We start from the raw sequence: 11,137 nt of genomic DNA on the forward strand, positions 1-11,137 counted from the left end.
TCTTTTTATATTTTTCTTATTACCACATACATTTTAATCATAGTTCTTAATGTCATAGCAAACAAATAATGTTTAAACGATTGCTAATTATATTATTTCAGCTGTCAATAGTAAGGAATCAATTGCTTCGTATGTATGGGGTGTCCAAGTTACATAATCTAGTAACTCTTAATTTAGCAAATAATGGTATCTTGACTATAGAAGGCATAAAGGATATGATAAACTTACAAACACTTTGCTTAGCAGGCAATAACATAAAGGTATGATAAATACAAGTTTAATATATATTTTTTTATAATTATCGAATCTATTAACTTGCAGTCCATTGAACACTTGCATACCAATACTAAGTTGGAGCATTTAGATTTATCTGAAAATAGTATCAGTCACATTTCAGATATATCTTATCTACGAAATTTAAAGGTGAGATTAATTTTTATTTTCATTAAATATGTGTATAATAATCTTCAACTGTAATTTTAATGAAATTAACAATCTTTTAGGAACTCTTTTTGCATAACAATCGCATAATAACATTAAGGCAGTGTGAACGCTATTTACCTACCTCGCTAGAAACATTTACTTTGGCAAACAATAACATTACAGATTTGAATGAAATGTCACATTTAGCTAATTTGAAAAATGTGATAAATTTTTCAATTGCTAATAATCCATGTGTTAGTATGACAGGTAACAGTATGTATCCTTTTCATAATTGTGTAATACAAATTAATATATTCATTTAGATTTTAGAAGTCAATTAGTGATATATAGCAGAAACTGTTTTACAACATCTTCTTCTTATTCTGAATGTGTTATCACATAGAATATTTCAATGAAACATTATGCTTGTAGACAGCTAGGTACATATAAAACAAAAACATTTATACTATCTGTAGATTTCCAGCTATAGCTTCTTAACAAATAGCTTATAGTGGTTTTGACTATCGACCTTTTGTTATCAATTGGTGTATGAGCTTGAAATCAATTGATGGCTATCCTGTCGATCCTATTGAAAGGTGGGTGACTTTTTAGATATATTGGTTATTTCATATATATAGAGCTTTACTCAGTTTTTAAAGAATTAAAATTTACTTGAAATGATGGCCACTCAGTTTAAAGGCAGAGTGGCTATATTCTCAGGGACGTGGTAGACAATTCCGTGTTGGCGAACATGCACTACTAGCACAGTATTTAGCATCTGTTTGCCCACTTTCTGGTGAATCCTTAGAAAACGAAACTGACAGGAAGCTAAGACTAATTTTGAGTAAAGCACAACATCATCAACAGCAATTAAATCAACAAAGTGATACTGGAAGTGTGCACAGCTTAAATAGCGTTGGAATGAGTCCTTCTCCAGCTACTAGGCGTAGACTTAGTCATAACAGGACAGGTTCGCCTAGACGTACCAGTGAGTTAATTAATTTTTCATTTTTTTTCACTATTGTTGCAAGTATAATACATATTTCTGTAAAGTTTTTCTTGTAATCGTAAAACGTGGACTAGTAGTGATGTACACTTTCCAGTCGTCATGCACCTATATGTCCTTGTTATAATGTGTTTTCTCTAGTTGCGCCAATGTTGACATACTATGAAGATAAATGCTTACAGTCACCAAAATTTTATGAAGCAAAGTACTGTGTGTGCCATTCACCTTGTAAAGGTATCCAAAGTCAAGATGGAAATTAATCATACACAGCTATAATTGCATTATAGACATGTGTAAAAATCTGAGACAAATATTATCTTATATCTATAAAGCTAATTAAAAATAAAAGTTAGATAATAACATAGTACTGTGTATAATGCTGTATATTATGGAAAATTTTTTTCTTAGATTAATGCACATGTTTATGTCTTCTATGCCTAGTAAATAGTATGTTTTTAAGTGATTACGTTTTTAAGCTTATAGCGCAAATGACTTTGGAGAATGAAAAAAACAGCAATGTAATGATGCTAATTAGAAAATTTCTTTAGCAAATTAGCATTTGACGATTTGGAAATATATTTCACATAGTTCACACCTTATATTGTTTGTTCTTAGTCAAATATTATTTGCATGCTTTTGCTACTCAAATTAGTCATAAAGAATTCAAATATGGTTAAATATATGATAATAAATGAAATTAATAGCAAATATAAGTAGACAATATTTAATTAGGTTCATCAAGAAATTCATTAAGAATAAGGTCACCTGATAGAATGGTATCTAGTTGTCACACTGATGCTATAGTTTCTTCATGCCATACTTTACTAAATGAAGATCAGGAATCTTTGATGACTCAAAGTTTGGATCCAAATATGCTTTGTGGTACTTTAAACAATAAAACATCAAATACTATTTCACAAGATGCAGAAGGTAAAATAATAAATTTGTTATTACGTCATTTATTAAATGTACTAACTAAAAATTTGATTTGCAGACACATCAAGTCCTCTGCAAGCTGCAACAAAATTAGTACCAGTTCCAGAATCTTTAATGAGTCCAGATTTTCGTCCACCGTCTGGCCTTTCTCGAGTTTCAGCAAAAACTCCACCAAGTAAATTAACATCACCATGTCAAATTACAATGCCAATCAAACCTATTTCTGATGGAGATGGTAAAGCTATTCCCATAATAAATACAGTAAATCCAATGGCAAAAACAAATCTTGCTGCTATAAAAGCAAATGCACTCGTAAAAAGCAGTTCAGCAACAAATTGTACTGTAAAACCAAATATTGCTAAACCTATTATTACAAATACTAACACTAAATGTCCACATAGTGTGAAAATCAATAATTACGTTCAAAGCAAGACATTACCTGCTAAACGAAATACAAAAAATTCACCAAACTTAGGCAGGAATATACAAAGACCAAAAAGTGCAAATGATAAAATAAAAAGTAGTGTTATTAAAAAGAATGGAAATGGTGATGCAGATAATGCTACTCAAAGCAGTGATGAAGATAGTGAAGTATGTCAAGCAAAATTGGATAGCATTCGACATAGAGCTATTCAAAGAAGACAGGAAGATAATAAAGGTAGATAATAAAGATAATAAATGTTTCTTCAAAAACAGAAAATAATAAATACGAAGATAAGTTTTCCTAATAAATTAAACAGCTTAATAATTTTATATTTTTAAAATAGATCAAGATGAAGCTGAAAAAGCAGCAATATGTATTCAAAGGATGTGGAGAGGGTATCATACTAGAAATCTTAATAAAAAAGCAACTACCATATTGAAAACTATTGAAATGATAAGAACAAATAAATATATCCAGTATGATTTTCATTTTCTCATTCAATAAATGTAATATCGTTCTCAGAATATATGGTTTATTAATCTTTCTTTTTTTTAAGGAAACTCTCTACTGATATGGAAGCTACTCGAACTGCATTAGAAAGTGAACATAAACTACAATTATTACAAATGCAAGCAATTAATGCATTGTGGAAAAAAGTTGTTAGTCTTCAACCTACTGTTAATCGAGATTCTACAAACACTGATAATGAAAATATTGCACAAAATGTAGATGTTGTAACCAATCTAGCACAAACATGTAATATGTTGCATACTCAGGTAACATTAATTATATTTTGTAATCCATTTTAGAACATTAATGATATTTCTTTATTATGATATATCTTTTTTAAATTTTAATATATGATTAGGTTCAACAATTACAAGACTCTATGTCAGAAATAAAACGATGTATGTCGAATATGCAATCAAAAGCCAATCTTATTGATAATGGTGTTGCCACACAGACGGAAATATCAGCTGTTCATACTCCAGCTGGTGAAGAACATATGTTTCCTTATGCACGACCACATAGACCACAAACTTTGCCGATTCATCAAACAATTCATGAAGGAAATGAAAACAGAAGTTTTGCATCTAATTTGATTGATAGTGTATTAAAAAAAGTGTCTCAGTCCACTGATACGACAGATGATGAAGTTAATACTGATATATTAAACTCTAACGAAAATCCTGAATTATTGAATTCAACAGAACATCCTGATATGTTTAAAAGTTGTGAAGAGATTATAGAACCTGATTTCAAGGATGTAGTGGAACATGATGTAAAACATGAATATGATGTAATTGATAATGCTGTTATAAATGGTGAAGTTTGTGAAGAAACACTATGTAAAGAGTTACATAATCTGATTGAAACAGAAATTACAACAGAAAATTGTGCAAATTTAGAAAAGGAAAATGATTCAGAAGAAATTGAAAAGGAATAACTTTAATCTGAGAAGACATAGACAAAACAATTACAAAAAGAATGAAGGTGCAAAGTTGAAAGCCTTAAGAAGAAACAAATGTGAATTCTCATGAATAGTAAAACTCATAAATGAAGATAATACATTTTTAACTAAAAATACTCACTGTACATATGTTCAGAGACTAGTCTTAATTATCTTCATTAAACAAAATTGAATGCTTTTAATTTTGTTATGTTTCAAATATTTTAAAATCAGATTTATCACAATTCAAATAATTACCATAAAATGCATCTAAAAGAAAGATATCTAAACTAATTTTAAACAATCATGTCACTAAGTTGATTCATTATGTACACATCATAGTCATTGAAGCAATTTTGAAATTTTTCCGTCCACATATCTGGTTTTTAAAAAGTTCGCCGATGTATAAAGTATGTATTAAGAATGTTATATGTTTTACAAAAAGCTTTGCTCCTTCTCTAAAAAGCATCATAAAAATATTACTGTACAGCACAAGAATCATGCATTCAATGTTATAAATTCCAATATTATTCGTCAATTCTCAGATTGAAGTATTTATGAAGATGTAAGAGAGAATTTTGATATATAAAACACATTCCTTATTAATAGCAGATTTGAGTTTTGTTAAAAAGTTTCTTGAATAATACTACTTAGATAGTTATTATTTTTATGCATTATTTTTTTATTTATTGATTGTTGATTTATTTATTTATCTATTTATTGAAAACTGTGACCCTTAGAAAAAATTAATTACTGCAATTATTGCTGCAAAATATAGGTAATAATAAAAATATTTTTAGTCTAGTCATTGCAAAAGCTCCTACATATAATTACTGTAGATATTAACTAAAACTTGTTATATAGGTATACAGTGTTATTGAAACAAATAAAATCTTTCAACGACAAACAAATAATTGTTAAAGGATATGAGTTTTTACTTATGACAAAGAACGTTGTAATAATTCTTTTAAATATATGTACATTGCTTGAGTTTTGTTATTGGAAATATTTCAATCGCTGCTACTGTAAGAATATTATTATAATGAAAGAAACTATGTGTAAGCTCCTATTAAAACTATATCTTATATTTATTTTGTGTGACATACATCTACAAGTCACATAACACTTCAATGCTCAGAATTGTTAAGAACTTAATATAAATGTTAAATAAATAAGTCATATAATTGAGTATATGTTTATAATAATTTACTTTTATATAATTGAATTCTGTATATGATCCATACGTACATTGTTTCTTTTTTTTATAATATCACAAAATTCTATATTAAAATGCATTATTTTGAATTACGATAAAAAATAATTAAATGTGATCAAATTTGTAAAATAATTTATAAAAATATACAAAATGAATATTTGATGTGATATAAGCATGCTTCATATGTTCCTTTCATACTTAGTAATATTTAACAAATACAAAATATATTTTTAACAATAATATCCATTATGTTTTTATTTTTAAATAAAATCTACTATGGTTTTGTTTCTTTTATACAGATTACACAAAGATTGTTATTGAATAAAGAAAAAAATGCTTAAATCAAAATAAATGGTATTTATCAAAAAAATAAAAATAAACACAGATATTTATTTATGTACTACATTTAAATTTTATGTAAAAATTTTTACATAATTTTAGCTAACACATATACAATTACTTTAACACACAATAACAATTACTTTACAATATTATTAAAAAGCATTAGTATTGTGTATAAACATGTATATGTATGATTTTGTTTGCAATATTTTTACTTCAAAATATATAAAATATATAAAAAATTTTATTATATTTACAAGTTTTTTGCAAAATACTTCTGTTATTTAAACATTTTTTGGTAAGAAGCTTTCTCAATAGCTAAATACGAATTTATAACTCTTTTTACTTTATCAATTTCTAATAAAATATCTTTATTATTGGGAGATTTTAATGATGCTTGCTTCAAATCTGCTAAACCTAAATCATACTCATTTAGTCCCATATATGCTTGACTTCTTCGAAATAGTGCTTTACTGTTTTTCTTATCTATTTGTAAAACCTAGATGTAAAATTATTATTAAACAACAGTTGAAAGTTATAACAAATTCAATTAAATTTTACCTCTGAACAAAGCTTTAAAGCTTCACGATAACTCTTTTGTTTTAATTTAACAGCTGCAAGATTAAGTAATAATGTTGCTTTAATGTTCAACATTGATTCATTGGAAGACTCTGATACATCTACTGTCCTTATCATCCATTTGTAATATCTTAATGCTTTCTTATATTTTCTGCCTGCATCTACATAATTTTTTCGTGAAAAATAACAATTTCCTGAATCTTTTATCCTCTTAATAACGTCCATTATATATTTGTACTATAAATATCCATGAATATCTATTAGAAAAGAAATTCTTTTTCAAAAACCTGTAACCCAATAATAAGATTCTTACATTGAGTCTTTCAATATCTTTGGAATAATCCCAGTCTTCTGGCCATGGAGTGAACACATCTTCAGTATCATCATTTTCTTCCATACCCCAATTTTCATGTTTTAACTCTCCACAATCAATTATATGTATTTTCTATAACAAAATATTGTGATACTACAATAAAATATTCATCTATTTATTAATAAACTAACTCAAATACAAAAGAAACTATAAAAAATATATATTAACCTTCATTGGTACATCCTTAACTGTTTGAACTTGACTTACTTCTAATATAACACCCATTCCTTTCAAAACTTTACCAAATACTACATTGGTATTATCTAGATGTGTAACAGCTGAAATAGTAATTATAAACTGAGAACTGTTGCTATTTGGATAACCCTCATTTACCATGCTTAATAATCCTTCTGATGAATGAGAGAGTTTAAAGTTTTCATCTTCAAAATGTGTTCCATATATACTTTCTCCGCTTGTTCCATCAAAATTTATTATATCTCCACCTTGGATCATAAACTGTGATAACACTGAACCATATAAAATTCTTCTCATTAAGTATATTACTTTTTATATTACCTTCAAGAAACATTAATCCTTTTTGTTATACCTTTATGAAATATTGATCCTTTGTAATGCAACTTTTTGCCATTGATTCCAATGCCTTTTTCTCCGGTACATAATGCACGAAAGTTTTCAGCTGTTCGAGGTACTATATCTTTAAAAAGCTCTATCACAATTCTTCCAACTGTATCATAATATCATACAAATTATTTTTAAATTTCTAATGAAACGAAATGTAAAACAGAACAATAACAGAAATACTGGAAATTAAAAATTAACTTATATTTTAAAATTCAAATATTCACATATTACCTTTTTCTGACTCAATTGCTATATCTAAAAATACAATTGGGTTGTATTCACAATTACTGTTTTGACTCTTCGACGAATTTTCCATATTTTAAAGTAATATATATCCATACATAAAATGGGTTTTCAAAATCTTATTTAATTGCTAATGTCAAAAGTTCTATGGACATTAAATCACTATCACCACATAGCGGTGAACCATCGCTGTTTTGTCTATCACACAATATATATCTGTCTTTGTTTCACATTATTGCGCCCTTTGTGTAAGAATGGTAGTCATCTAACCGCCTTTCCTCTCCGTTTGGAACTAAAAAGAATAAAAAAGAAATACTCAACAGATGGCAGAACATATATTGTCCGATGCTGATAATAGACTTTAGTTCCAAGAGTTTCCAAAAGATAACAGCGCCTACATTCGAGAACAAGGAGAGTAACACAATAAAGACAGATATATATATCGTATGACAGCAAGATGTTGAGTGATAAAATAAGGAAAGCAATTGTGTGAAACAGGACAACAATATATGATTGATCCTACTATTTGACCGCTATGTAATGCTAGCGTCTTAGTATCCATGAATGGAGCAAATTTTTATTTCGGAAATAAACATATTAAGACGAATAATTTGTAAATTTTTATAATTTCTTAATTAGATTCTTAACTTTTTTCCTTTATTCTATTTGAACTTGGAAATATGCATATAAAATCTACTAATTCATTATACAACTTCATATTAGTTAAAACTAGTTGAAGCATTTGTTTGAATAGTTAATTACTCGCAAATATATTTAAAATCAAAATTTAGAAACTTCTTGTTACATAGTAACATTTTGCAAAACTTTATAAAAAAATTTATTTTATTCTATTCACGGAAATAAAAACAGAGTGGAAAGGTCCCACCGAGATTTGAACTCGGATCGCTGGATTCAGAGTCCAGAGTGCTAACCATTACACCATAGGACCAATCGCATAGTTTTTTATTTTATATGGTAGAAATGGAACTAATATTTATGTTTAAAAAATTTGACATACAATTACGTAGAAATATCAATTATTTTGTATATTCTACCATTGGTATATTTGATAATAATATAAATCTGCATTAAAATCAATACGGAAAAATATATTTACATAACTATATGGATAAAAAATATGAGACACATTAGCTTTTTATATTGTTGTAATAAGTATATAACAATGAAGTTTCTGACAGTATAACATATAATGTATATAGACGCAGCAATTATTTTATACATTTATGTATGTATACATATACACATATATACATACAAGCAATTCAGATTATCAATATATATTCAAAATTCTAAAAGCTTATCTAGCACTAGCAGGTATTACACAATATCACTATTAGAACTTTTATACTTCAATATCTGTCTAAGGACAATGATTATATGTTTTCCTTTCAAAATAAATCTGTTTTACTCATAATTCCAATTTTATGTATTATAAACTTACATATTCCAGACGTTACGAAGCGATTTCGTATATCTATTCGTATAAATGAACAATATATAAATTAATATATCGCATTAAAGCATTGTCCATACTATTTGAGCAATAAAAATTTACATTTTATTTTATCTATGTGACACTAATACATAAAACAGTGTGCAAAAAGTATTTTATTTCTGTTTTTACCTTGCTTGTTTATCTCATGTATAAGCAAATTTGGCAAATAGTCTTAATAATTTTAATTTTTTCTTCTAATAATAGAATAGTATGTAGCCAATATAAAGTAATATTTTTAAAGGGTGTAGATTATATATTGTACAAATACAACCCCAGATAGAAATGCTGTTTGTTCTAAAGCCAAGTTAAATAAAGGTGCAAGTTCAATGGCTTAATAAAGAAAGAGTAAACGTTCCTGAGCACTTCCAGGCAGTAGTCTCCAACCACGTTTGATGTTTAAATATTGAACAGTAGCTCGTGCACAAATCAACACTCCTAAAAAGTGAATATAGTATAATTAATGTAAACATGTAGAAGTAGTATCAATAATAAAATACTAACCAAATCCCATTATCAACCACCATAGCCATGAATTTTCACGTGATGCAAGATCAGTGGAATGTTTAACAATTAATGTCCATTTTGTCAACGATAGACCAAAACCAGATAGTGCTCCATATCGAGATGCAATTGTATGACAAAAACACATCAGTAATAAAAATCCAATCCAATTAAACAAAAATGCGACTGTAATAGAAATACATATTATCTGGATATATATAACTGTAATAGAAATATATGTACATATAATATACAGATATATATTATTTAATTTACCCAAAAATGCTGTAAAGAACATAAAATCAGTGCCAAGTAACCCACTTTCTGGATCTCCCTCTGCAGCTTCAGTATCTATAGCCAATATCGTTAAAGGCCTTGGCGGTGTTCTAATATTTTCAGGCTACAAAAGTGTTATTTAATCGTGTGATATAAATTTAATTTTTAATATTATTATTAATTAATACTATAATTAAAGTAATTACCATGTGAATTTGAGGATAAGGTTCTCCTTGTAATGTTTTCTCACGTTGTACTTCTTCATAACTAGGTAATTTTGTGGCAACTTCATAAGGCGGTGGAGCTGAAAAATCTGCCTTTGGAGGTGGAATGTCCTCTTCTTCAGTCTATAATTATTTCATTTTCTTAATAATAATAACTTTCAAATATACGATAACAAATTTATATCATACCATTCGAGTTTCAATTGAAGTTTGTGCTGCAGCAATATTTCCCGAATTGATTATATCACTTTGTGAGACTGGTAGAGACACAGTTAGTGTAGGTATTTCATTTTGAGATGATGGTTCATCATTTGAGTTACTGTTTGTTTGTGAAGGCTAAAATTAAATTAGTCATGTTTAGTAAGATTTAAAATATTTAAATAGATGAAATGCTGCTTCTATTTTGATTAAAAATATTATTTCTTATATACTCCTAGCATTAAGAGAATTGAAACAATACAACAAAGCGTAAGGATTGTTTTTTATTTCATTTAATCTCTCATTTTTAATTAATCTCAAGAAACAAACGACACTCAGTGCGGACAATGTTTTTATCAACACCTGCATGTCAGTATTCATCCATAACTTGCATTATGATACATAGAAATATTATTTTATATATATAAATAAATTACTAAATAAAAGACATTTTGATAGTTGAAGACAAATTGTAAATTGTTCATTAGCGCTTTGATTAATACTACGTGAAGAATATTTATTACAATCAGCATCGTTTATAAAACATACCATATTGTAACGAATATTACTATCCATTCCTGGTGAAATTTATTCGAAGTGCGATATATTATTTTGATTGTGTAGATGAAATTAAAAATACTGTTTTCGTACGTAATGCTGCTTTCTAAGACAGCAAAAGTTCTTACAATCGATGGCTGACAGCTGGCAAGGCTGTATCACCGTGAACGTAGATTCTCATACATTTTCACGTCTATCACTTTCAAGCCTGTTATCAGACAGTAGATATTTTTCTCTTACTTATCAATAAATATTTCTTTTATTAGAACCTCTATTTTTATTTTGAATAA

General features: G+C 27.5%; 3 protein-coding genes and 1 non-coding gene across 9 annotated transcripts; 1 reads left to right on the forward strand and 3 right to left on the reverse strand.

Annotated features, from left to right (window-relative positions):
• Positions 1–68: 68 nt before the first annotated feature.
• Positions 69–5,482, forward strand: LOC122531311. 2 transcript variants are annotated; one of them, XM_043659119.1, is made up of 11 exons: positions 69–260; positions 322–423; positions 504–700; positions 936–1,019; positions 1,116–1,411; positions 1,571–1,663; positions 2,162–2,359; positions 2,424–3,023; positions 3,133–3,265; positions 3,346–3,565; positions 3,658–5,482. In XM_043659119.1, the coding sequence occupies exons 1-11, from the start codon at positions 69–71 to the stop codon at positions 4,234–4,236; spliced, it is 2,694 nt and encodes an 897-aa protein (XP_043515054.1). In that variant the 3' UTR covers positions 4,237–5,482. The 2 variants fall into 2 exon arrangements, with proteins under 2 accessions (XP_043515054.1, XP_043515055.1); XM_043659120.1 differs by lacking the exon at positions 1,571–1,663.
• A 490-nt stretch (positions 5,483–5,972) lies between these two features.
• LOC122531316 (peptidyl-prolyl cis-trans isomerase CYP19-3-like) lies at positions 5,973–8,819 on the reverse strand. 5 transcript variants are annotated; one of them, XM_043659127.1, is made up of 7 exons: positions 8,802–8,819; positions 7,563–7,719; positions 7,297–7,434; positions 6,918–7,216; positions 6,690–6,821; positions 6,359–6,613; positions 5,973–6,296 (listed from the first exon to the last, which is right to left on the reverse strand). In XM_043659127.1, the coding sequence occupies exons 2-7, from the start codon at positions 7,645–7,647 to the stop codon at positions 6,078–6,080; spliced, it is 1,128 nt and encodes a 375-aa protein (XP_043515062.1). In that variant the 5' UTR covers positions 7,648–7,719; positions 8,802–8,819; the 3' UTR covers positions 5,973–6,077. The 5 variants fall into 5 exon arrangements, with proteins under 5 accessions (XP_043515062.1, XP_043515061.1, XP_043515064.1 ...); XM_043659126.1 differs by lacking the exon at positions 8,802–8,819 and having other exon boundaries at positions 7,563–7,914; XM_043659129.1 differs by lacking the exon at positions 8,802–8,819 and having other exon boundaries at positions 6,918–7,205; positions 7,297–7,470; positions 7,563–7,913.
• On the reverse strand, positions 8,452–8,523 carry Trnaq-cug. The gene has a single exon. It is a non-coding gene; the product is annotated as a tRNA-Gln (tRNA).
• On the reverse strand, positions 8,723–11,026 carry LOC122531318 (NEDD4 family-interacting protein 1-like). The gene is made up of 6 exons (XM_043659133.1): positions 10,839–11,026; positions 10,281–10,427; positions 10,074–10,214; positions 9,868–9,991; positions 9,592–9,777; positions 8,723–9,525 (listed from the first exon to the last, which is right to left on the reverse strand). The coding sequence occupies exons 1-6, from the start codon at positions 10,863–10,865 to the stop codon at positions 9,422–9,424; spliced, it is 729 nt and encodes a 242-aa protein (XP_043515068.1). The 5' UTR covers positions 10,866–11,026; the 3' UTR covers positions 8,723–9,421.
• Between the last annotated feature and the right edge of the window lie 111 nt (positions 11,027–11,137).

This window comes from Frieseomelitta varia, unplaced genomic scaffold, assembly GCF_011392965.1.
Source record: "Frieseomelitta varia isolate USP_RPSP 00005682 unplaced genomic scaffold, Fvar_1.2 scaffold_386, whole genome shotgun sequence".
In the NCBI taxonomy this organism is placed as follows: domain Eukaryota; kingdom Metazoa; phylum Arthropoda; class Insecta; order Hymenoptera; family Apidae; genus Frieseomelitta; species Frieseomelitta varia.